General features: G+C 40.7%; 1 protein-coding gene across 1 annotated transcript in view; it reads right to left on the bottom strand.

Moving 5' to 3' along the window:
• The window catches only part of RNF17 (ring finger protein 17), a 67,839-nt gene that overhangs the window by 8,936 nt on the left and 31,818 nt on the right, over positions 1 to 27,085 (bottom strand). Inside the window, exons 16-31 of the mRNA XM_060770980.2 lie at positions 24,513 to 24,651; positions 23,565 to 23,721; positions 21,550 to 21,665; positions 19,568 to 19,685; positions 19,027 to 19,147; positions 18,264 to 18,488; positions 17,202 to 17,352; positions 15,977 to 16,095; positions 15,147 to 15,237; positions 14,418 to 14,527; positions 12,131 to 12,432; positions 11,737 to 11,900; positions 4,487 to 4,606; positions 3,787 to 3,867; positions 1,567 to 1,695; positions 627 to 683 (exon numbers count right to left, since the gene is read on the bottom strand). Of these exons, the coding sequence (XP_060626963.2) occupies positions 627 to 683; positions 1,567 to 1,695; positions 3,787 to 3,867; positions 4,487 to 4,606; positions 11,737 to 11,900; positions 12,131 to 12,432; positions 14,418 to 14,527; positions 15,147 to 15,237; positions 15,977 to 16,095; positions 17,202 to 17,352; positions 18,264 to 18,488; positions 19,027 to 19,147; positions 19,568 to 19,685; positions 21,550 to 21,665; positions 23,565 to 23,721; positions 24,513 to 24,651 (2,200 nt within the window). The remainder of the gene's footprint in view (positions 1 to 626; positions 684 to 1,566; positions 1,696 to 3,786; positions 3,868 to 4,486; positions 4,607 to 11,736; positions 11,901 to 12,130; positions 12,433 to 14,417; positions 14,528 to 15,146; positions 15,238 to 15,976; positions 16,096 to 17,201; positions 17,353 to 18,263; positions 18,489 to 19,026; positions 19,148 to 19,567; positions 19,686 to 21,549; positions 21,666 to 23,564; positions 23,722 to 24,512; positions 24,652 to 27,085) is intronic.

Below are 27,085 nucleotides of genomic sequence, written 5' to 3'. Positions count from 1 at the left end.
TTTTGTCTGGAAAGGAGGCATTGAGACTCTTTTTGATGTCTATTAAGGCATTCAGATAAAGGAGTCTGAGCTGGGAGGAGGTGAGAATGGTCATAAAAAAATATCATCACCACCATCATCATCATCACTACTGTTGTTGCACTCCTTGGAGGGAATGGGACTGTAAAACAAACAGGAAAACATGGATGCTCATGGGCCATCATCACCTTGGTCAGGTACAAACTGAGAGAGATAAATAAGCAAGTGTGTTTTTGTTTTGTAAAAAGAAAAAAAAGGTTTAAAAGAGAAAGAGAAAGATATAAAAGCCTTTTTCTGGGCGAGGCAAGGTGAAAGAACTGAGGAGCCAGAGATCCAAAAGGAGAGACTTCTGTAAGATACACCATCACTTGCCTTACTAAGGTGGCAACAGAAGTTAACTTGGCTCCACCACTGCCTGAAAATATTGGAATCTTTCCTAGACATAAAGATTACAGATATACATGCAACTGGGTTTCAAAGGGCTTTGTGCAAGTGCAACTTGGAGTCATATAGGCAAATTCTAAAAATCACAAAGAAGAAACCTAACACGGTGATTGATTTAAGAATTAAAGGGGGGACAGGGTCGACAATTGAATATTTCACTTTACCTCATAACTGATGTCACAATTTTCCTCCAACTTTTCTTCATCACCATTAGTAATTTCCTAGAGCAAGTAAACAAATGTTGTAAACAAAAGTGTAAACAAATACTCAAAAAGTATATTTTTGTATCAAAAATATACTTTTTGAGAATTAAAAAAATCTTTATAAAGACTTAGATTGGGCTCCTTAAAAGTATCTGGCCAAAGAAATCAAGATGAAAATGAGATATAAACGTAAAATCACCATACCGCCTACTAGTATCATTTGAATGCCTGTACACATCTCTCCCATTTCAGCTAAAAACCCCAAGGCTTTGCAGAAAGTGTAACAAAGGACAAGTCCCTTCCCGTCTTTCCCCTCCCTCTTCACACTGTCTTTTGTAAGCACATCATTGATGGAAGGGCACTTACACCTCTGATTTGCCAAGTATTATACAGGTTTTAAATATATTCAGAAGATAGAAACTTCTAACTTCTTTCAGCTTAAACCAGTGATTCCCAACCTTTTTTTGACCAGGAACCACTCTCCAACATTTTTTGGGGTGACGATTCAGAAAACCGCATTGGATAGACCATATCAGCTGTAGTTTCTGATGCAGAAATTTGCCATCTGCTCACCCACAGAAAACCATATTTAATCAGCCTTGGCACTGTAAGAGGGCTTTGCGAGACGAGTTGCTCTCACTGCAACAGTGTAGTAATGGTGAGGACGTGGACCATATTTTCGTTCTTGAGGACCACTGGTGGTCCATGGACCACAGGTTGGCAACCACTGACCTAACCACATGCCTACAGTATGGACCATTTCCATTGTTACTGTTGTTGATGCTGATATTAACAACAATAAAAAATAATTAAAACAACAACTGAAAGTCCAGCACATTATTCAAGGTCTGCTTATCCTTGTAGTTCTATATAATTCTTAATGATGGAAAGAAAGCATTACCAGTTTTGGTATACTGTCAGCAGCATCTTCATTAACACAATGTTTATGGTATGCCATAAAGGAAGACAGTGACATTCCAGAAAAATAGAGTTTAATGGACACTTTTCCACACAGGCCGTCTGACTGCTCCTGTGAAGACAAACAAAACTGTTGCTTTTGTTTATGCTCTTATTTTCATTTCATGCAGTCTACACAACAAAGTTAACTGCAAAATCCTGAATAGGCAGACAGGGCCCTCAAAACCTGTCCATCACAAAACAGGCATATGCATCGGTGCCAAACAAGATGTACAGAAACCCAGTTCCCGCTAGTTTATCAAAGTAGTACAACATTGCTCTAACAAAGAGATGGAAGACTCACACATGTAACATGCTGGTAAGTTAAGTGATGGGGTTTCTAGATGAAAGGCTCCAGAAGTATTTTCTCCAAATGACAAATTTGAGGTTGGGGGACTGTCTCGTTGGCCCCATCTGGCAGGCGAGAGGTTAAGCGGAAGTGTGTGGGGCATGTGGCCAAATGGCCAGCCAAACAGGCAGCCGCCACGGTGCCTCTAGACAGTGGCCTGGGTTTGAGGCGTGGTCTGAGCCACTTGCGGTTTCCCTGTTTGCTTATGTTCAAGGTGAGTGACTACCCCCCCCCCCCCCGGCCCCACACACAAACTTTCCTTGTGCCCTCATGTCACCCTCAAGTCTGCTCATTGCTCCACCCAACTGCTGCTGTCTTTGGGGTACAGGACTGGGGGCCGAACTGCTGTGGGCCAAGGAGGGGAGTTCTTTTCACGCATGTATTGTATCGTCATTTAGCTTTTTGGGGTTTTAAAGTCCTTTCCACTTTTTTGGGGGAGTTTTATGAATAACAGTCACTTATTGGTCTGTTAGTGTCAAAAATTGGTGTCAATTCGTCCAGTGGTTTTTGAGTTATGTTAATCCCACAAACAAGTATTACATTTTTATTTATATAGATTTGGTCATATCATACTAATATTGACTTTGATTTCAATAATTGTCTTTCCTCATTTTTATTTGCTCCTAATATTTTAGTAGTTGTATCATTTAATTGTCATCATAATTGTCGTTATCATCATTTATTTATATAGTGCTATCACGGTACATGCTGCTTTGTAAATAAAAGAACAGCAAAATTGTTTCCTGCTTCTATCTAATAAAGGGGTGAGACAAACGGAAATTAGAAAAGCAATGTGGAAGGTATTTAAGTCTAGCAGATACTGCCTCTTTTTTCCCTCTGAGACCAGGGCGGTGGCAGTTGGGATGGGTGGAGGGCTTATTATTTGTCTGCGTTCTATTTTGGATGCTTTATTCTTGCAACTTCATGCCTTATTCTTATCACCTGCCCCCATCAGGAACTCAGCAGATTATTATTGCTGATTCTTTTTTTTTTCACTGCCATTATCAGAAACCCTGCAGATTGTTTAGTTTTAAACTTCATTATGGCAATATTATTCTTTCCCCAACTTGTGGATAAATCTCAATAATAATGTTTAAGAACTGGAGTATGTATGGCTCTCCAGTTGGTATGTAATTTGCCATAATCAATTACTATTTGCTTAGCTGGGCAGGTTGGATGAGAATTGTAGGCCAAATGATCCATATTTCTTTTCACATTGAAATAAAAACACCTCTGCTTCAAGCACATTTTGAAACTAACAAGTATGAACAAACCTGACTATATTCATAGGAGCCCCTGGTGGCGCAGTGGGTTAAACCCTTGTGCCAGCAGGACTGCTGACCAATAGGTCAGCGGTTCGAATCCGGTGAGAGCAGGTTGAACTCCCTCTGTCAGCTCCAGCTCCACATGTGGAGACATGAGAGAAGCCTTCCACAGGATGGTAAAATATCAAACATCTGGGTGTCCCCAGGGCAACGTCCTTGCAGACAGCCAATTCTCTCACACCAGAAGTGACTTGAAGTTTCTCAATAATGAAGTTTCTCAAGTCACTCCTGACATGAAAACACTCCTGACATGAAAACACTCCTGATATGAAAACAACAACACTAACCAACCAACCAACCAACCAACCAACCTTCATATCTAATTTCCCCCCAAAATTCAATGAATCAAAAAACCTAATTCTTTAAGAGTTCTGAACATTGATTTTACTGCGTGCTTCTGACAAAATGCATTAGTACAAAACCAGAAATAAATCCAGTGACTGTGAAATGAGCATCTTCCAAGTTTTAATGATTTACACTTTATTCTTACCGTAACGTGTATTTCAACAAGTCTTTTCGTAAGAAGTTCTTGAAGGAGTTCAACTGCATCTTGCTGCCAAACACTTCCAACCTAGACGACCCAAGAGAAAGATACAGCAGTTAATCAGAAAAAAGTTTCTTCAGGGCTGACCCAGCTGGAGATAGAAGATGTAAAGCTCTACTTTTGAAGATAGACAGCTACCCAGTCTTCTTGAGCTGCACAATCCCAGCCTATGCATCCACGTGGACTGAAGGAGCAGTTTCAACCTCCCAAACCTATGATGGCTACACATGGCTGCCCAGTGGCAACTGAATAGATAGTGCCAATGCACTGCTCTACTGTTGCTATGAATTGCTTATGGAAATGCACCCAGCTCCTGTTGCACAACAAAGAAAGGTCACTGTGCATAAAGATAATAGATATTGCTATACAGCAGAAACCAACAAAATAATTCCACTCCCTATTTCTATATTACATCAAGCATGACCGGGAGAATCCTGAAGAGAAGATGTTTCACAATCTTGGGTATATGCCTGCGATAATAAGACATTACACAAAACATGATGTTTATGCCAATAAGAGAAGTGCTGAAACTTTTAAAAAGGATATTCTCTTTCTCTTTTTTTCTTTCTTTTTCTCCTAAATTAGTTATACATATTTTTCAGAATGTAAGTTATTACTTGTCAAAAAGCAGCATCTGTCTACTCACTGGCACAACTTTAGAGAGCTGGCATGGTATGGAAAATGGAGGTATGTCAGCATAAAGAACAGTTGGGCAGAGATGACACTGAGGAATTCTTTCAATATATCCATAGTCCACATATTGTACCTAATAAAAAGAAGGCAAGCACCAATCAATAAATTGGTGCATACAGTTTAATTACATTGTTCTCTATGAGAAGCATGCCAGGGCCACAAGAGAACTTGCTGATCATTATAGTTGTGGGGTTCTGGAAGCAGCTGTTACACAAGAACATCTTTATCATAACATCTTTTTTTCCCTACTGAGATTTTAATAGTATATTTCCTCAATTCTAAGGCACACTTCTTTCCCCTGTAAATATCTCTAAAAATGAGGTCTGTCTAAAAATTGTGGGTGTTTATTTTTCATATTATTTTAATTGCAAAACATATTGAGGGATGTGAAAGGGTACAAGAAGGATAATAGTAATAATAATAACTTTATTTTGATACCCCATCTCCATCTCCCTGAAGGGACTCAGGGTGGCTTACACATGGGACAAACTGTCCACAAAACATCAAAGCAAAACAATCAATTAAAAACAAAAAATATGATTAAAATAAAACATAGCAAAGCATAACAATCAAATAAAACACAATTGAATAAAACACAGGGGTATAAAAAAGCAGCATTAAAACTGACTCAAACAATACACAACAAAACCCAATAAACATAGGTTGCTTACCTGTAAACATGTTTCTTCGAGTATACTGTCTGTGAAATGCGCACATATGGGTTTATCCCCGCGCATGCGCAGCAAATTCGGACATTATAAGATCATTAAAAGAATTTTACCCAAACTCCGCCCATCCTCCCAGTCATATAATAGGCTCCATGGGCGGAGCTACCTAGTTCCTCGCCGCCGGCAGCAGCGAATTTGTAGGCATGACTGTAGAGGGGAGGACGGGCGGGTTCGTGCGCATTTCACAGACAGTATACTCGAAGAAACATGTTTACAGGTAAGCAACCTATGTTTCTACTTCGTACTGTCTGTGAAATGCGCACATATGGGTGACTTAACAAGCTATGTACCTGGAGGTGGGTCATGCCACGCAGGAGAAAAGAACGGCTCTGCCAAATGATGCATCCTTCTTGGCGAGGATATCCAACTTGTAGTGGGCAGCAAACGTAGATGGCGTCGACCATGTTGCTGCTTTGCAAATGTCCTTGACAGAAACTCCCCTTAAAAAGGCTTGAGAAGCAGAAACTGCCCTTGTAGAGTGAGCCTTAATTCCTGGAGGGGGAGGTTTACCTGCCAACTGATAGGCTAGCTGGATTGTAGACACTATCCATGAAGCAAGCCTTTGGGAAGTCACTGGGAGGCCCAGGACGTCCTTTCTATATTTGAGAAACAACATAGGAGATTTCCTGTGAGGTGCTGTTCTATGTAAGTAGAAGGAGAGGGCCCTTTTAACATCTAGGGAATGAAGGGCAACTTCGAGGGGGGAAGAGGGTTTTGGGAAGAAGGCTGGGAGAACAATATCTTGACACATATGAAAATGAGACACTACCTTAGGAAGGAAGGTGACGTCTGTGCGTAGGACAACCTTGTCCTCATGGAAACGGATGAAAGGGGGATCGAAGCGGAGAGCCGTTAGCTCACTGGCATGTCGTGCCGAAGTAACTGCAACGAGGAAAGCAGTTTTCCATGAAAGATGAGAGATGTCGGTAGTCGACATAGGTTCAAAGGGGGGTTTTGAAAGCTGGGAGAGGACGAGCTCTAGGCTCCAGGCCGGGAGGGGCTTGGCAACTGGTGGATGGATATTTTTATATCCTTTGAGAAAAAGTCGAATAAAAGGGTCTCGAAAAAGGGATAGTTGGCCTGACTTTCTTCTATACCAGGAGAGTGCTGCAAGGTAGCATTTGATAGAAGAAAGGGTATAGCCCTTATTGGATAGATGAACTAAAAAATCTAAAACCAGGGACACAGGGGCTGTAGTAGGCTGATGTCCTAAAGGTTGTAGGAATTTTAGGAACACGTTCCACTTGTATGTATAGGATTTTTTGGTAGATGACTTTTGGGCTGCCTGAATTATGAGTCGGACTGACTCGGAGAGGTGGGACATGGTGTGATCCTCCATGCCGTCAGTTGAAGGCGGAGGAGGTCTGGATGGTGGATCAGACCCTCTTGGAGAGTGAGGAGATCCGGATCTGGTGGAAGGCGCAGGAAGGTGTGTTGTGACGCCTGAAGGAGAGGGGTGAACCACGGTTGGCGTGGCCACCACGGGGTGATGAGAATGCAGTTCGAGTTGTCCGAAATGAGTTTCGCTACAACCCTGGTGAGGAGAGGAAGGGGGGGGGGAAGGCATATAGAAGGCCCCGTGACCACTGAAAAGAGAAAGGCGTCTCCTAAGCAGCCTGGGAATGCGCGAGGGCGGAGCCGTGCGCAGTAGAGAGTGCAGTGGGTGTTTGTTGGGGATGCGAAGATGTCTATCTGTGGAGTGCCCCACTGGAGTGTTAGTGAGTGGAAGTGTTTGGGGTTCAGGCGCCATTCGTGGTTGTTGGATGGTGTCCTGCTCAAAAAGTCCGCTAGGGTGTTCTCCTCTCCGGGGAGATGAATTGCTATGAGGTATGTGTTGTGGAGGATACACCATTCCCAGATTTGGGTGGTGATGGAGAGGAGAGTGTGGAGTGAGTTCCCCCTTGTTTGTTTATGTAATATTTGACAGTTGTGTTGTCTGTTAGTAGTTGTAGCGTTTGACTGGAGACTAGGTTTGAGAAGGCTCGAAGAGCTTTCTCAACTGCTAGGAGTTCTAGGACATTGATGTGATGTTGTTGTTCCTGAGGGGACCAGCGTCCGCTGATCGTGAGACCCTGAAGGTGAGCCCCCCATCCCGTAGAGGAAGCGTCCGTTGTCAGGGAGAGTGATGGATGAGGGCTTATGAAGGGTAGACCCGAGCATACATTGGACTCCTTTGTCCACCATGACAGGGATTGGAGTATCATGGGGGGGGGGGGGATGGAGGGTCATGGAATGTTTGTCGTGAGAGAAGTCGAACACTGAGAGGAACCATGATTGGAGGGGACGAAGACGAAGGCGTGCAAATGGAGTGACGTTGGTTGTGGAAGACATGTGACCAAGGAGGGACTGGATAGACCAGGCGGTGTAGCAGCCACGTGATTGGAGGTCGATGATGGAGTCTTTGAGTTTGAGGAACCGATCTTTTGGAAGGTAAGCCCTTTGTGTGATGGTATCTATGGTGGCTCCGATAAACTGTATGTTTTGTGTTGGTTTCAGGTAGGATTTTTCGTGGTTGACCAGGAGGCAGAGGTTCTGTAAAAGAGACAAAGTATAATGGATGTCAGAAGACAGCTGATTACGGGATTTCGCGGCCAATAACCAGTCGTCTAGATATGGAAAAGCGGTAATACCACGTTGGCGGAGGTGGGAGGCAACTACCGCCATACATTTAGTAAATACCCTAGGAGCAGCCGAAAGGCCAAAGGGAAGGGAGTTAAAGGAAAATGAGTGGTTGTCTATGGTAAAGGTGAGGTATCTACGGTGGGATTCTCTAATTGAAATATGAAAGTAGGCGTCCCGGAGATAAATGGTGGCCAACCAGGCGCCTTTCCCAATGAAGGGAAGAATGGTAGGTAAAGTGACCATACGGAATTTACGTGGTTTGATAAAAAAGTTGACATCACGGAGGTCGAGAATGGGGCGAAGGCCACCATCTCGCTTATCCACAAGAAAATATCTGGAAAAAAACATGAATGCAGGTGACGAGGAGGGGTGGGGGATATGGCTCCTTTGAGCAGGAGAGTTTGAACCTCATTCTATAGGATGGGTGATGATTGGGTCAGGACAACCCTTCCTGGTGGAGGGAGGGTGTCAAATTCTATGGTGTAGCCTCTGTCTACGATATCAAGGACCCAAGTGTCGATAGTTATGGCCTGCCATTGTGGTAAGAAAAAATGAAGCCTGTCAAAATAAAAATGGTGGGGTTCAGGTAATGGGTGGCATGTGGGAGATGGAATAGTGCTAAAAACGCCGTTTTTTGTTGTCAGGTGGTTTGGCACCCTGATACTGACCCTTAAAGAGAGGAGGAGGTCTCTTGGATCCCGTAGTGGGGAATTGAGGGCGTTGTTTGCCTCTGTATGAGGAGGGATTGTAGTGGCCCCGATAGGGTTGAGGATAGTGGTAATATGATCCCCATCTTTGTTGGTTGTAAGGTTGGTATGGTTGGTTGTTATATTTATTAACAGTCTGATTCATTTTGTGAGAATGTTCCAGTTGAGAATCGGTCTCTGGATTAAAGAGGCCGGTCTCATCCATAGGAAGGTCTTCGATCAACGAACGTTGAGAGGTTGAAAGGGTAGAGGATCTGAGCCAGGCATGGCGTCTCAGAGCGACTGCTCCTGCTATGAGCTTGCCTGAAGAGTCAGCAGTATTTTTGGCCAGATCTTTCTGGGCATTGGATAAAAGGACAGCCTCTTGTTTAAATACTTTTGCCATTGCTTGGTCAGCTTGTGGCAATAAGTCAAGGTAAGGGCCAATTTTGTTCCAAAGAAAAGTTTGGTAAACGCTCATAATGTGCGATATGAGCGAAGAGGCATGCAGAGGAATAGAATTTCTTTGCCATAGCATCAAGTTTTCTCCCTTCTTTGTCAGAAGGGGCTGATTGGTTTCTTTGGACTGGCTTTGGTTGGGCATTAGTAACAATAGAGTCTGCTTTGGGTAGTTTAGAGAGCCAAGAAGCAGAAGAAAGGTCAATGCGATATAAGTTTTCTGCCCTTTTGGGAGTGGCTGGAACCAGGTGTGGAGCTATGCCCGTAGTCTTTAGTAGTTTCAAAAGGTAGGGAATGGTAGGAAGGGAGGTGTATGACTGAGGTTGTTGTTGTTCAGCTGATGTGAAATATGGATCTTGAACTACATCAGTGGATTCAGAGGGTGTGATATTAAGGGACCTTGAAAGTCTGATCAGAAGGGCTGAGAAGTTTTTAAAATCTTCTGGTGTTATCTCTGGATCTGGGTCTGGAGGGGGGGGCGAAGGTGGGGAGTCAGTGGATGAATCCAGCTCAATAGTATTGTCCTCAGGCAGGGGGTCTTCCACTGCTGGAACCGGGGGAGGAATAGGGGTATGAGGTGGGGAGAGAGCAGCAGGGGGAGGGGCTGCTATGGAAGCTGAAGGAGGCATACGAGGAGGTGGAGGAACATGGGGAGTAGGAGGACGGGAGAGTTCTCCTGGAGGGTAGAATCCCGGGTAAAAAGGAAAGGGAGGAGGGTAGATAGGATAGGGATAGTCATAAGGGTAGGGGAACCGAGGGTCTGGATAGTGACCTGGGCGCCTTGAGGAAGAACGCGAAGGGCTCCTGGATCTAGACCGGGAGGAGGAAGGAGATCGCCTCCGGCGCCGCGAGCGCCTGCCACGTGGCGGGGTGGGAGGCTCAGAATTGTTTGCTGGTACCGGGGAGGGAGGGGGGGTTGAAGAGGAGGAAGTTGTGCTGGAGGGAGGGAGGGAGGAGAATCAGGAAGAGCAGTTGAAGCCTTGTGGTCGGTACCGAGCTGGGAGGACAGAAGCTCAAAGGGAAGGAGTTGAGGAGGGTTTTCAATCTCCAGGAAGGGGGAGGGTTGGTCTCGCCCCGTTTGAAGCAGCTGAAGCGGCTGAGCCGAGAGCTCTAGTGTGGGAGGGCTCAAGGGCTGACTGCCAGTGAGTTGCCGTCCCTGAGTTTTATCTTGTTTGTCTCTAGGTTTTTGTTTTGGGCGCTGGGAAGGCTGCTTTGAAGATTGTTTTCTTCTGCGGCGGTTCTGCAGCTGGGAGCGAAGCCGCGGCGTATTTTCCTCCTGGGTGGGAGGGGTTTGGGCAGACTGTGCCTCCTGTTGGGGAAGGGACTGGTCTCCAGGCTGGGAAGGGCGGGGATCATCTGGAGCTAAAGCCTGCTCGTAAAGGCGAGCTTTTAAGCGTGAATCTCTGCTTTTTTGGGCTCTGGTGGTAAAAGCCCTGCAGATCTCGCACGTTTGGCGGTTGTGCGATTCGCCCAAGCACAGGAGGCATTTAGAATGTTTATCCGCCTCAGGGAGGTTCGCTCCGCAAGCGGAGCATTTTTTAAAAAAGGAGGAAGAAGAAGCCATAGTCTTATCTGGATTCCGAGTCAGGGATTGGAGAGAGGAGAATAGTCAAGAAGTCCGAGGTCAATAAGGATAAAGTCAATAGTTGAAGAGAGAGCGATGTCCCTGTCTTTGCTGCTGGCGCGGAAAGAGGAACTAGGTAGCTCCGCCCATGGAGCCTATTATATGACTGGGAGGATGGGCGGAGTTTGGGTAAAATTCTTTTAATGAGCTTATAATGTCCGAATTTGCTGCGCATGCGCGGGGATAAACCCATATGTGCGCATTTCACAGACAGTACGAAGTAGAACCAGAAATACTAAGATGGGAATGATTGGGGTATAAAGAGGACTGGGCCTGGGATAGTGCAAAACAGCATAGTATAGGGGATGCAAGATGTTAAAAATGCTCCAGTCTGTAAGGATATAGAACAGGGGCATTTTAAACATCTTGCATCTTCGCCTTCTTCCATTGTTATCTAATACCAAAAAAGCCACCTTTCTCCCAGAGTGAAATCCAAGGTGGATTACAAAACAACAGATTAACAAGATATTCCCAGGAGGCCTTATGAATTGCTGTATTATGTCCTCATTGCAGCTGGAATGGTCATGCTCTGAGAGGACTGTTATTCCCAGGGCCCTCCATGGAATGTAACATCTCGTAAGAACAAAAATGAAAGAACTTTGAAGTCAATTTCTAATTTCACAAAACCCCCAATGGGATTGTTAAAATCTTATTTTATCAGAGAATCGTGACCAGTCAAGGTTTTCAAGAGTCCCAAATGTCACCTTTCTGTCTATATTTAATATAGATTCCCCAGGAGATGCAAAAATTGGTAGGCTACATATTTTTTTCCACTTTTGCCCAAGTGGATTTCCTTTTTTTCATCTACAGAGTTTCTAAACTATGATGGTAAAAGAACTTTACAAACATAAAGCATTCTTTGAACAATTCATTCTAATGTTTTCTTAGCTTCATTTACCAGTGTTTGGGAAGAAATGTAATGTAGGAGGGGAAGATCAGAAATTATTTATGTGTATGAATATCACAAATCGGAGTTAAGGAAGATGCCTCACTTCTAATTAGGAGTATGTTCAAAAGGGATAAAAAGGCACCAGTGCACACAAATGCAAAAGAGGAAATAGTCCTTCACCAAAAGTCATCTTACCCTGATGATTCCACCACCAATTTCTCTCACTTCACCTCGATACCACAAAGTATCTGCTGCTCTGACAACACAAGCCTCTCCTACTTTCCAATTGTAGGGTTCCAGGAGGCCTAAGGATTTGAAGTTACTCTGAATATCATCCATCAATTTGTTTAGCTGTTCTTCTAAAGAAAACACAAAGGAGAATTTAAAGATTTATTAACCCCCGCCGGATCATAGATATTTGTTAATATTGTTAATAGTTTAAATCTATTTTAATGTTGTCCTTTTGCATGTTTTTAGCAACATGGCAATCATTATAATTTGTAAACTGCCTTGAGTCCCAATCTAGACTGAAGTACATAGCATACCTTTAACGAAATATCATTGTTCTATTACCATGTTTATATTTTACCTTGTGACTTTGGAATCACAAAAATAGTTCCATCGTCTGAAACACTGCTAACTATAGCACTGAAGTTGTCCAAACTTGGGACAGCTGGTGGCTTGTAGGCCTCAATGATCACGGGATGAGCCACAAGTTCTTCTGCATCTTCTTTTTTACAAATTGAAGAAGTAATGCTTTTCTCTGGTTCAGAAGGCACTGCAGGACTGTCTGTTTCTGTAAGGAAGCCACCTGTGTCTTTTTTTTCTTGCTGGAGTGTCATTTTATTTAGGTCAGCAGAAGATGCTGTACTTGCATCAGATTTCAGTGCTCTAACCAAGGATTAACAGAAAGCAAGTCAGGAGATGAAAAAATCGTATCAAATGCAATCAAACAAATTTTATTTTTAACCCAAAGTTGCCTAATTACTGTATATACTCGAGTATAAGCCTAATTTTTCAGCCCTTTTTTAGGCTGAGAAAACCCCCCTCAGCTTATACTCGAGTCAAGGTCATTTATTATTTTACTCTGTTGTTGTTGTTGTTATTATTATTGTTATTATTATTATTACATGTATTATTTTACTCTATTATTATTAAATTTATAATTTAACTTTATTATTATTATGATGATTACATTTATTATTTTCCTCTATTATTATTACATTTATAATTTAACTTCATTATTATTGTTATTATTACATTTATTATTTTACTCTATTATTACTAAATTTATCATTTAACTTTATTATTATTGTTATCATTATATTTATTATTTTACTCTATTATTACTGTTATTATTATATTTCCATTATTTTAGTCTATTATTACTGTTATTATTACATTTATTATTTTAGATTCTATTATTATTGGAAGGACACGGAAGCACATTTACATTGAAGAAAGTTAGAATAACAGTTTAATCAGAGTTGGGCAGTCTTATCTTAAATTACAGTTTTATGTAAATATTCAAAAACATTTAAGCTACTGATGCCTCAATTAATGCAATTTTATTGGTAATCTCTTTTTATTTTGAAATTTACCAGTAGCGGATGCATTTCCCACTATCAGCTTACACTCGAGTCTATATATTTTCCCGTTTTTTTATGGTAAAATTAGGTGCCTTGGCTTATATTCGGGTCAGCTTATACTCGAGTATATACAGTAATTTTTTCTTGAATAGCACAAGTTCCTCAGTTACGTTTCTTAGTTTCCAGAATTCATTCTTCCATTTCTCAATATAATAATAATGATAATGGTAACTTTATTTTTATACTCCGCCTCAATTTCCCTGAAGGGGCTCGAGGTGGCTTACATGGGGGCAAACATAGATTAAGAACACAAGGCAATAAAATAAAAATAAAAAATAAATTAAAATAAACACATCATAAAACATAACAAAACATCATAAAACAATCAATAGCCTGAACAGTAAGGAATACTGAGCTTGGAGGGCTAGGAGCTTGTGAAATAGTTTCCAGACAGGGACTGGTGGAAAAGTGAAAGAGCCAATAATAATTAGAGCTAGAAGGGTAATATCATTTGTCATTTGAACACCAGGTCTATAGGGCAGTGGATAGTGGTAAAGTGCAGGGGCTGATAGAAAATTACAAATTGAGGGCTTGTTTAACAGGTGAACTGTTTAATCATAGACACAGTGGAACATCCACGTTTTAAGGTCCTTATGAAAAGTGGACAGGGTGTGTGCCAGTCTAATCTCCCTGGGGAGAGAGTTCCAGAGCCAGGGGCCACCTTCGAGAAGGCCCTCTCCCTCATCCCTACCAACTGCACTTGAGACAGTGGTGGGAGCGAGAGAAGGGCCTCCCCGAGCCCCCATGTGGATTAGTAGGGAAAGATGCGATCATGAAGATAGGCAGGTCCCTATCAATACTCAATCAATACAAAGAGTGGGAGTTAATTCACATGGTCCCTGTTTGTTTTTCTGCCCTTCGCCCCTCTAGAATTGCTAGATGTCACTTTTACCAGTCAACAAATAAAAGACGAATTGCCGGTCTGAGAATGGCAATTGAGCTTTCACAACAACTGCATGGGTTCCCAACACTGTTTAGTATTTAAAAAACCAAAATCAAATTTGTAGTCGATTTTGTTTGGGTTCACCCTCTCTGCCTTTCTTTTTGGTTTATTATTTATTTATTTATTTATTTGCAATTTTGGCAGTCTTTGCAGCCCTAGATTGATTTAGGGGCACAAAATCTGCCTTGGGTCAGATATAGTTTATATTTTATGTTCAAGAATTAGGAAAGAAGGGTAACTTCAATAAATAAATGTGAATCCCTGCAATTTAAGGATCTGCCTACCTTTTTTCCCTAAGTGCCAGGCCTTCCTTAATCATGTATTCTGAGATGTCAGTACACAGCCCTCCATTTTTGTTGATTATTTTCACAGGTAATGGTGAAGAACTATTCTCCTGGGACAAACAAGTTTTCTTGTCAGTATTCTGTACATCAACTTTCTATGATGTGCTGGTAGCTGAAACAGTAATTTGTACTGGTGCTAGCATCTAAAAAACAGCATCATCTGTCAGGGGTGCTTTGAATGCAGTTGGACTGGATGGCCCATGAGGTCTCTTCCAACTCTATGAGTCTATCATTTGCTTCTCTTTCAATATATTTGTGAATGGGTCTACCATTCAAAACGTCACATGGCCGAATTGCAAAGAAATGTGTCAGTACTATTTCTTCTCCCCGCCCCCTGCCCCCAAACTCAAAACATTACAAACAGACCTCCTTCTCAGTTTAGACTCTTAAAAAAACCTGGGACACAGCATAGGAGAAAGCATGACTGGCCCAAGATCACCCAATGGGTTTCCTGGGTGAATGGACTGTTCAAGTCTCAGTTCAAAATGAGCAAATCCTGGTATGCCTTACATTATACACAAGGTTCTCAATTCCAAAGTAGAATTCTAGGGGCCCAAACATGCTTTAATATCTGATATTCTGTGATTCGATACTGAGAAGTTACTAGTTCTTTCCAAAAAATAACTTGGCCTACTAATACATTAAATGTTTACTTCTACAACTTCAAACCTGTATTATTAGGTTCACCACAGCTCCTGTTAAGTAACGGGCAAGAACATCACATGCTGTTGCTGTCCACTGCTCCGTCCCACCAGCTGGTCTAAAAAAAGTAAATATAATGCGGAAGTAAGTACTCTCACAGTTAAATAATATGCTTTCACACAGCTGTTTACAGTCAGCTCTCCACATCTGCTGGGGCTAGGGGTGCAGGACCCCTTGCAAAAACAGAAAACCAGGGGAGTGGGGGATCTGAGATAACACCTCCCTAGGAATTTGAATTTGTAGACCCTCCAGCGTAGCCCTATCATCAACGTCTGCCAGAAGTTTGCCATAAACCCACAAGGAGGACCAGCAAATGCCTTGGGAGGTATTCTCTTTAGGAACTGCTAGATCAGTCGTTCTCAACCTGTGGGTCCCCAGGTGTTTTGGCCTACAACTCCCAGTTTACCAGCTGTTAGGGTTTTCTAGGAGTTGAAGGTTAAAACATCTGGGGATCCACAGGTTGAGAACCACTGCTCTAGATCTTTCAATGCAACTTTATGGTGGAAGTAGACAATTGAGTCAATTTCTAAAAAGAACATACTAACCCAATTCCTTGAATGTGAAACCTGCAAATATGGAGGGCCACATTTATATTATTCTTGCAGGGGATTTTGTGTCATAACACACACACACACTAGATATTTTAAAAATTACCCCATGTTTGTTTCTACTTATAATAAATGGAGAAATGCCATGACATTAAGAGTCAAATAAAGAACACTGGAAAGATTGTTAAGTAAAGAACAGACAGTATAAGAGTCTGTCATGTGTTGAACTATATTTAATGGGGAAATTACCTTATGTCAATTAATGAGCACTCCACTGCTAAAGGTGTGGGTTTCTTCAGATCATCGTTAAGTTTTCTTAAATACTCAATGTTCACATTTTTTACTATACCAAGGTCAATGAGAAACACCTACAAAGGACAATGAATTCAATTCAGGACATGCCTTCCAGAGATGAAGGATACATTGATCAGTTAGATATTATTCCCTTTGCTCCCGAAAACACACACAGCACACTCCAATAGCAAGATCACATGGCCTCTGTGTAATATGTTCAGGACCCTAAAGAAATTGCTAAGGGGAGGAGAGGGTAGAAAATGGTTTTTACACAAGTTATATGACCCAGTTGTATGTAGGAAATATAGACTATATTCTTCAAAAGCTGTTATCATAAGTCGACAGAAGCTCACATGCATTCTAATTTCTGTATGTTTGATTTGAGCTTTAAAGTACACATGCAAAACAGCAATACCTGGATTTGAGAACAAGTTAATTTCTATAACAGATAACCCCCTCTGCACCAACTGCTAAGACTAGGGAAACGTCATTTCAAAGTCCCATCTATTTCATAGCTACTGAATGGGGATCCTGGTCTTATAATCTTTGCTCTCTAGAGAAAATAATGAAATAGCAAAGTAATCCAGTTAATGCCTTCAGAGGAAACATTATTGGTTGACTAAAACAACTTTTTGCCAACACCACTAGTGTCTTACAACAAGGAGATTCATTGGAAACATTTCCACAATAATCTGCAAAGATTAACCCATTCCCACCATATATACAGGCAGCGATAGTCACTTCAGAGGTTCATTCTTCCTTGTAGAAACTGTGAATCACACAATTTGTGCAATGAGTGCCTGTTTGGAAACTTCTAGAATTGCTGTAAAAAAGGTGGCAGCTCTGTTCACCCTCCCAATGGTATAAATATGATCACAATGCATGCTCAGATCTCATGAGCTGGTTGTGAAATGTTCATGTCCATAAAGATTTCTCCCCCAATGGAAAGGTGTGCCTCTCAAAAACTTGGGGCACCCAAATCCTGCTGCTACTACTTTTTCTATGAGGATTCTGCTGTTTGACTTTGTGAGGACAGATTGCTCACTATTATCAGGATTCATGGCTTAACTACTCCTTGTGTTTATCCCTGAATGGGTAACTTGGGTAGCTCCCACTCACCATGAGCAAAATGACCCTGGCCTGTTCAAGAACATTTAGAGAATTTTCTGAATATATTTACCTCCATGATTTCTTCAGAAGCAATCTTGCTAATTCGGCTTCTATGCCACTGATCCAGTTCCTGTACATAAGCAGCACAAGGCATATCAAGTGTCCACTGGATTGTTTCACTCTTAGACTCAACGTAAGTAGCAGTCATCCTTTCCTGTAAACTAACATTTTAGAAAACCAAGAAAGGTCATGAGATAGAAATCTTAAGTACTGTTCTGAAAAATAATCTGTGTTTGTAGAAACAAAGGATAAGAGGATAGTGGGGTTCTTGGTCTAATTAGTTCTTGGATGAGATTGTCAATGAATATCAGAGAGTGTAGGCTATATTTCAGATGAAAGACCTGGCAAAACCACCTCTGAGCATTCCTTATCTGAGAAAACCTATGAAATTCATGGGGTCACCGCAAGTTGACAGTCAACTGAAGGCACACACATACAAACAAACACACACACACACGTAAGAAGGTAGTCACATGATTACAAAACTTGTATGTACAGGAAACATGACAATATTGTGTTAGTTTAAGAACATCTCATATGAAACCTATGATTGTAAGAATCAGAACCATTATACTACTCTTTAAGCATGCAGCTTGGGAGGATTACTTGATTTCTCTTTGCCAGAGATCTAAAAAGTTATATAAATGCAAATCTCTCTCCAACAAATTAATTTTTCATCATAAGCATTCCAAAAAGTTTTTAGTATTAATTATACTGCTTACTACATTGATAGCTTTTGTCTACTTTTTAGGGAAAAATCTATCTTAAAAAGAAAGAAAATTGCCTAAAATTGGGGGGAGGAAGAGGATGTAAGATGTTCGTAGAAAATAATTTGCCCCCTGAAAGTAAGAAGAGAAACTACAGTGACAGTAATGGCATTACCAATCATTATTCAGGGTGAGGAGGAATGGATCGCAAAAGGTCTTTATGTTCTTGCCATGCCAAACAACACATGTTAAACTACCCACACAAATTATGGCAAGCTACACAATGCTAGGGCAGGAATTATGATTCAGTGATATAGTTCTCATGTTTTCACTGAGAAAGTAACTAAAGTTTCACATTCTCTCACCTTTTTAGAATCTGTTCTGATGACACAAAATTCACAAAGATCCTGCTTGGGGATATAACATGACTAATTCTTGCTTGCAGTTCTTTGCCACAGACTAATTCCACATCCTTAACCTGTGACACGTCTTCATTTTCACATGTTAATACGTCTATTTCTGTTTTTAAGATATCTTCAAAAGAAGGATCCCATACTTCATTACGAGGTTTGGTGGTCTCTTTGGTGTTGCTATGGAGAATATAATAGGTTCATTTAAAATGCTTTTCTATCTACTTCCACTCTCTCAGGATATCACAGCCTTCGTGACAACTATGGGTTTGTCACAAATAGTACCTGACCCCACTCATGTTGCTGGTCACACTCTGGACATTTATTTCAATTTCCACCACCTGTACAATTACTGTAAACATGAGAGAGCCGTTTCAATAGCTGTGCCTAGACTCTGGAAATCCCTCCCAAGAGAGAGACTAGAGTGGCACTTACTTGCCCTGTTATAATTCCAGCGGCAAGCAAATATTCTGTCAAGCTTTCAGAATTGTAGGTTTTTAAGAGAAGTGTTTTATGAGAATGTTGTCTTGCTTTATATTGTATGCTTTTTACCCTAAGTGTACATTTAGACATAAGGCATTAATTCCTCAGTAACTTTGGAACACGTTATCTACTAAGGGACTTTTATGGTCACAAAATCAACCCTGAAAGCTGCATTGCGGTCACTCCTGCCCTAAGGTACCACTATTGTGAGAAACAAACAAAACAGCATATTTACCTTGCTATAGAAGTTGCCAGGTCTTCTTTAACCAAGAGGCTGTTAACACTATGCGACTGTTCTGGGGATATACACTTGCTGTCATAGAGCTCAACTAAAAGTACATCATCCTGAGATTTCTCTATAATGAGATGAGATATTTAAATGTAAATTATCTAAGAAAACAAATGAGCTGGAAATGTTGACCAATGAAAGATTATCTAAAGGTCAATTTAACAAAACAGGATTTTTCCATTTTTTTCTGAAATGCACTAAACCCACGAGAAGGCTCAAGTTCTTATACAGAATGCTTGTTTCACTTGCCACTACAACAGTCGTGTGATGTGGATATAGAAAGTTGTAAAGGTCCAGTCTCAAAAGATGGATAGCACCATTTGCCTATTAGTACAATAATATATCATTTTTTAATCTTGTCACTCTGCATCCCAATTTTAAATGAAAAGCAAGATAGAAATCAAACAAATTTATTCTTCAGTCATAGAGCAAGTGACCTCATCTGCTTATTCAATATCTAATAAATTATAGACAAGAGAATGCTTACCAGTAACAAAACAGAGCATACATTTATCTTCAGTCAGTTCTTCCAATCTGTCCTTTGATTTACTACTCCATTCGTTTTGTTCAAATGGTGCAATATGAGCCAACTTGCACCTAATTGCCTGAATTATAAAATATAAACTGGCTGAGTTATCTAATGTATATAAAAAAAGCATGCACTCTTTCTTCAAGGGAATCTTAAGAGTTATGTAAAAAGATAGGTTTTGTAGTTTTGTTCTTAAGCTGAATTTATTTATAAGTTGGAACAGGTACGTTTTTTAAGTGTAACTTTAGCCATGTTTTTAAAATTTGATAGCTGTGATGTTTGTTTTGCTGTCTGTGCCCCTGTTCAGAAGATTTCACCTTACTTTCCATCCCTGTGATAACTGGATTTTGAAATATTGTGCTTGTTGTGGAAACAAAGATGGGTGATAAAGCTTCAGTGGAGACACTTTTTCCCCACTATTCACTTTCAGGAGTGAATTTCCCTCCCAAATGAGTAGATTTCTCTCATTTCCTGTTGTCTTACCTCCATTGTTATGAATAGTTTGTACGTCGGATGTTTGTAACTTGCGGACTGCTTGTACACAGAGATCCCAACTGTTTCTTATCAAGCAACTATCAGGCCTACATTGTCTAAACTCAATTATAGAACTGTCATATTTATAAACACTGTCTAAATTCAATTATAGAACTACCTGTAACTGAGACCCACAGACCAAGCACTAATTGCTTCATATTTTGAAAAATGTAAGTCCTTGAAGTCTGATTGTTGTTATGAAAACAAGATAAAAGTGAAACAGTATGAGAGTGAATATGTCAAAAAGTGTATAACTAAAGAATGAACGGCTTACCAACACCTGACGATTAAGGAAATTGCCTACAAGCATACTGATGCAATGGGATGGTAAAGAGAGACATCTGGAATTGGTCACTCGGTGCTTCAGGTAAAGGATAAGTAATATCCCATTTTTTATTGGACCAGAGAATTTTTGTTTACATACTCAAGATTTGTGAAATCTATGTCTGATTGGCCAGATAGAGGTTGAAGTTTGATTTAGACAAGAGAGGAACAAAGTAATCTAAACTGAAGTGCTTCTGTCTTGTTGGTTACTCTTGTTCACCAGTCTGACCATTCTTCCTCTCTTACATCAGATTAGTCTCTCTGGGATATTGCATAGAAATAGCATGACAGAACTCATCACATTAGTTCTCAGCAGGCAAAGCCTGTTTAGCCTGCTGCAAGCCATATTTTTACATGGGGGAGCACGAAGGTTGCATCATTTTAGCAGCAACTACAACTAGTGGCTAATTACTTCCAGAGCCTTTGCCACCATAAAGTAAATTACTATACAGTCAGCCCTTCATATTTGCAGAAGATAGGAGCAGAGGACCCGTTAAAACAACGAAACATGACAAAACTATTATTTTAACCAATAGGGCTTGCTGTTCTATGATAGGTTCATGAATGTGACTCCAGTGAGTAAAAGTCATATTGTACTTTAAGAGCAGCTAAGTGGAGTGCTGATGCTTAATTTGTCTTTCTGGACAAGTTGAAAAGCTTAGGGAACCATGTAAAGGGAGTGGCCTATTAACTGAAAAATTGCAAAGTATCCCCAACCCCTCATTTTAAAGAAGGATCATGCCTGTTTCAATCCATACTCTGATTAACAGCAACTTCTCCAGTCCTATACATGTACCATTAATGCAATTCACTTAGGTTGTCCATGGAGGAAGACCTTCTAAAGAAATATAACTCATGTATACTGCTATATATTGAAGCCTGAGTTACAACTGCAATATATAATCAACACATATTAAACTCTGGGTTACATTTACAATATCATGGAAATAGAAACTATAAAAATGGTCATCATAGGAATTCAACATGTGTAGATTTATAAGCATTTGCAATCTATGAAACCAACCCTTTGTCAGATACATTTTATTAAAAAAATTCTATTGATATAAGTAGTTTGAACTTACTTTTTCTGGAAGGGCTAAAAAGTCATCTTTTATTTTACGCATTTCTTTCACATTTATTTTAGCAGTATTGCCAAAGTCAACGTATTTAACTTCCACTTTTTGATGGCCTAACAAACCTTTAGAAAGTAATAAGAAAGAACTGAGATTGAATATGGAAATGTATCCTATTCATCTAGAATTGTTTTTGTTGGATGACGAAAAATCCTGGTGGTTTTTCGCTTTTAACAAGCTTCATGATTTTTGGAGCAGTATTTGGAGTTTAGTATTTCTTGACTTAGGGAAAGGAGAGATTAGTCAGAAGTTCAGCCATTGTACCATGGTTCTTGTTAACATGCCTCAATGCGATGCAATGTTCATTAGGCAGAAATTCACATTTATAACCAATCTCATGTCCTGGATATACTGTTTTTATTTCATTGGATGTATAGTCATGTATCTTACTTGCATGCATGTTTTTCGCAATGCATTCTGCTTGATAATGTTGCTAATGAGCAAAAAGAAACTAGGGGAGTGCCGCAGGGTTCGGGCCTGGGTCTGGTTCTGTTTAACATCTTTAATAATGACTTAGATGAAAGTTTAGAGGGCATGCTTATCAAGTTTGCAGATGACACCAAATTAGGAGGGACGGCTAATACTCCAAAGGACAGGATCACATTTCAAAACTACCTTAACAGATTAGAGATCTGGACCAAAACTAACAAAATGAAGTCAACAGGGACAAATGTAAGATACTACACTTCGGCATAAAAATGAAATACAAACATACAGGATGGGTGATATCAGGCTCAATAACAGTCAATGTGTTGGCTTATATGGGGTTGTTCTCATGTAAGCTGCCCAGACTCCCTTCGAGGAGATGGTGGCAGGATACAAAAATGAAGTTGTTGTTGTTATTATTATTTGAAAAAGATCTTTGAGCTTTGTGGACAACAAGTTGAACATGAGCTAACAGTGTGATGCAGCAGCTAAAAAGCCAATGGGATTTTGGGCTGCATCAAAAGGAGTATAGTATCTAGAGCAGGGGTCCTCAAACTAAGGCCTGAGGGCCGGATACAGCCCTCCAAGGTCATTTACCTGGCCCTTGCTCAGGGTCAACCTAAGTCTGAAACTGCTTGAAAGCACACATCATCATCAACAACAACCCTATCTCATCAGCCAAAAGCAGGTCCACATTTCCCATTGAAATACTTGTTAAAAATAAATATATTTGTTAAAATTGTTCGCCATTTTAATTATTGTATTGTTTTTGAGTATTTTTGCACTACAGATAAGATATGTGCAGTGTGCATAGGAATTCATTCATGTTTTTTTCAAATTATAATCCGCCCCCCCCCCAACAGTCTGGGGGATTGTGACCTGGCCCTCTGTTCAGCAGTGGAACTCCCTGCCTTGGAGTTTGGTAGAAGCTCCTTCCTTGAAGACTTTTAAACAGAGGCCGGATGGCCATCTGTCAGGGATACTCTGATTGTGCTTTTCCTGCATGGCAGGGGGCTGGACTGGATGGCCCATGTGGTCCCTTCCAGCTTTATGATATTGCAACTCCTCTCAATTAAGGATCCTAGACCAGTGGTTCTCAACCTTTTGGTCCCCAGATGTTTTGGCCTACAACTGCCAGAAATCCTAACAGCTAGTAAACTGGCTGGGATTTCTGGGAGTTGTAGGCCAAAACACCTGGGGATCCACAGGTTGAGAACCACTGTCCTAGATGTGTTCTGCAGCCAATGGTGATGTCCCCCTCTGCTCAAGTTGGAATATGCAGTAAAACCCCCACTCTTCTGCATCTGAACACAATACATTAGAACTCATACTGATAGTATATAAAGCCATAGAATTACAAAGAGATTTAAAAAGGCTAACTACGTATACTACCCAAATATTTATTGCTTTTACTTGTTACACTGTAATTTAAGGAATTTTTTGTTTTTTATTCTTGTATCATCACTTCAGTATGTATTTTATTTTTTGTGAAGAGCAGAACAAAACTTCCAGACTAACTAAATGCTGCAGTTACTTACCAACTACCTGTGCTCTGTACCATACTCCATCTTCAAATTTTGCTACACATGGCTGACCTTGAACGGGACAGAGGATTTCTAAGTCAACTCCATCTTCACATTTATATTGTTCGTCAAGTTTGCTCAGAAATGCTGCAAATTCTGGACCCTGTTCCAGCTATTACAATGAAAACAATATTAATTTCTATGGATGTTTAACATTTAGTTAGCATTAGCATTTCAACAAATTAACATTTCATATTGAAAGGCATTTGAGAAGATATGGATGAAAGCACATGAAACAAGTAACTAGCAAGTACTATTGAGGTCAGGTTGCAGTGTGCAAACAGAAGATATGAAAAAACATTTGATAAAGGCTGCTTTGGGAAAGAGAATTGTAGATGACTACTAAGAGGAAACATGGCATTGTTGTTCATTCGTTCAGTCGTCTCCGACTCTTTGTGACCTCATGGACCAGCCCACGCCAGAGCTCCCTGTCAGCCGTCAACACCCCCAGCTCCTTCAAGGTCAGTCCAGTCACTTCAACATGGCATAAATGAACTTATATAAGGAGACCTCTTTAACATGTAGGTTAAATAGTACTTTAAACAAAACTGAGGTGTTCTATTCAGGTTTTCAATCACCGTGCCTTCTTAACAACTCTCTATTCTATTCCATTTTTTCCCCTTAAGTTCTGTTTTTCACTCATTGTTTATGTTACATGCCTACAGTTCTTTGTATATAGGTCATACATTCTTTCAAGGACACCATCGATAATGGATAAAACTTTATTTGCTAGCAGTTAAAACCAGGATTAAAACATATTATCATGAAGTATATTTTATCCATCTATACTGTAATGACCCATATTATCAGAAATTTCCAGGCATACATCTCCCTTTTTAAGAAGCTTAAGCTTTTCAAAAAGTACCTTACAATAGTGACATTTAAAAAAATCTGTATACTTACCATTTGAATGTAAAAGTCACCAGGATTATTAATGTAACTGACAACAACTGAAAATGCTGAATTTGCTTCTGGCATCAGAGGTAGACAGTACTGCAGTGGTACAGTACTTTCAGACTGATCAAAAAACTGAGGGCGAAATCTAGTGAGAAATGAGTCCAGAATAAATTTTTCAAGAAAATTCTAAGAATTTTTTCAAATTAGTGCTAGCAATTTAGTGCTGAAGCTCAACACATATTCCAACACATTCCCAAATTAACAAAAATCAGCATTTGAGATAAGTTCCACAGGCGATTGGTTCACTTCTCAGTGACTTCCATGAATTCTATGAGATAGTCAACAGTCTGGTTTGCAGAGCTGAATTTTAAATGTTACACAGCCGATTTATTAATTTATAGAACTATATATATTAAAACTATCACATGTGACTTCACCAGGGAACAGTGTAACCTCCTTTGCCTTTGTGCCCTCCTTTCCACTCCCACATAACATTTCCAACATGGTTTAGTGCGTACTGTGTGGTACCTAGAACTGACAAAGCTCAAGTTCAAATTCCTACTCCATCATAAACCTCATTGAGCGACCCAATCACTGACTCTCAGACTCAAATATTCACAGGATTGTTAGGATGATAAAAATGAGGAAAACAGTGTATGCTATCCCATCACAACCCTTTTGCATGCTCTTAATTACCAGCATTCTCCTCCAAAAGGAAATTGGTATGTAACAATTTATTTATGAGATCCATGTAGATGCCACTGAGGACTGAAATTTCACCTGAAAGATGTGTTATGAGCTTCTTTTAGGGGGCAGGATTGAAGATGAGACCAACCTGTGAAGTGTCACTAAAGGAACGTTGGAGTAATATCTACCTTTCTAGCTTTGTTATGTTTATGGTCTGTAAATGTACAAGGACATTTAATCAACTACCAAGCTTGCAAACTTTGTGTTTTGTCAGTTTGTTTGTTTTGTTCTGTTAGAAATGTAATACAATGGTCTGGTTGCCCCTGACGTGATAAATAAAAATAAAATAATTGAAAACAGTAATGGAAGATGGAATAATTGAATACTCTATGATTTAATGGACACAGAATTTTGGCTACAGTATAGCACTGAAAAAATGTGGCAGAAGGATTTAAAATATGGGTTGCTTACCTGTAAAGTATTTCTTAGAGTGATAGTCTGTGAAATTCGCACTAATGGATTTCTCTGCACATGCACAGTGATTTCGGAATATTCTAGCCATAAAAGAGTTTTGGCGGGAGTCCCGCCCACCCTCCCAAGTGAATATAAGATGGAAGGCGGAGCTTCGCACCAGTTTCTTGCCGCCAGACAGCAGCCAGGAAAAGAGGCATGACATAAGAGGGGAGGATGGGTGAATTTCACAGACTATCACTCGAAGAACTACGTTTACAGATAGTTGGAGGTTCTTTGTTTGCCAACTGGTAGGCCAAGCGGATTGTGGATACTATCCATGATGATAGCCTTTAGGACGTCACTGGGGAACCCAGGGTGTCTTTTCTGTATTTGAGAAAAAGTCTCGGGGATTTTCTATAGGAGGCAGTCCTGGATATGTAAAAAGAGAGGGCTCTCTTAACATCCAGAGAGTGGAGAGCAATTTCCAGGGGAGTGGAAGGTTTGGGAAAGAAGGCAGGGAGAGTAATATCTTGGGATATGTAAAAAAAGAGGGCTCTCTTAACATCCAGAGTGGAGAGCAATTTCCAGGGGAGTGGAAGGTTTGGGAAAGAAGGCAGGGGGAGTAATATCTTGGGACATATGAAACTTGGAAACAACTTTGGGTAGGAAGGTAACATCAGTCCGAAGGACCACCTTATCTTCGTGAAACCTAATAAAGGGGGGATATGAACGGAGTGCGGCAAGTTCACTAGCCCTTCTCGCGGAAGTGATAGCAACTAGAAACGCCGTTTTCCAGGAAAGATGGGAGATGTCACAGGAGGACATTGGTTCAAAGGGGTTTTTTGAGAGCCGAGACAGTACAAGCTCAAGGCTCCAGGTTGGGGGAGGGGGGGGGAACTGGGGGGATGAACATTTTTATAACCTTTAACAAATAACTGTATTAAGGGGTCTTGAAATAGGGACGGCAGTCCCGATTTTCTCCTATACCAGGAGGTAGTGCAAGGTAGCACTTAATAGAGGATAGGGAAAAACCTAAGGAGGAGAGGTGAACGAGGAAGTCTAAGACAATATGCACCGGGGCTGACATGGGTTCAAAGCCCAGGGTCTGAGTGAAAGACTTAAATCTTGACCACTTATAAGTATAAGATTTCTTAGTGGAGGCTTTTTGAGCCGACTGTATTATGAGCCGTGCGGCCTCGGAGAGGCAGCTCATGGCTTGATCCTCCACGCCGTGAGGCGGAGGGTTGGGAGATCTGGGTGGCAGATTAGCCCTTTTTGTATGGTGAGGAGATCTGGGGTGGCCCTCAGGCGAAGAAAGGTTCTCCGTGATGCGTGGAGGAGGGGGGCAAACCATGGTTGTCTGGGTCACCACAGAGCTATTAAGATGCAATTGGTTTTGTCTGTGATGACCTTCGCTACTACTCTGGAGAGTAGAGGCA

This window comes from Anolis sagrei, chromosome 3 (genome assembly GCF_037176765.1).
Source record: "Anolis sagrei isolate rAnoSag1 chromosome 3, rAnoSag1.mat, whole genome shotgun sequence".
NCBI classification, from domain to species: Eukaryota; Metazoa; Chordata; class Lepidosauria; order Squamata; family Dactyloidae; genus Anolis; species Anolis sagrei.
The sequence above is the reverse complement of the archived record's forward strand: the minus strand, read 5'-3'. Positions and strand labels throughout refer to the sequence as shown.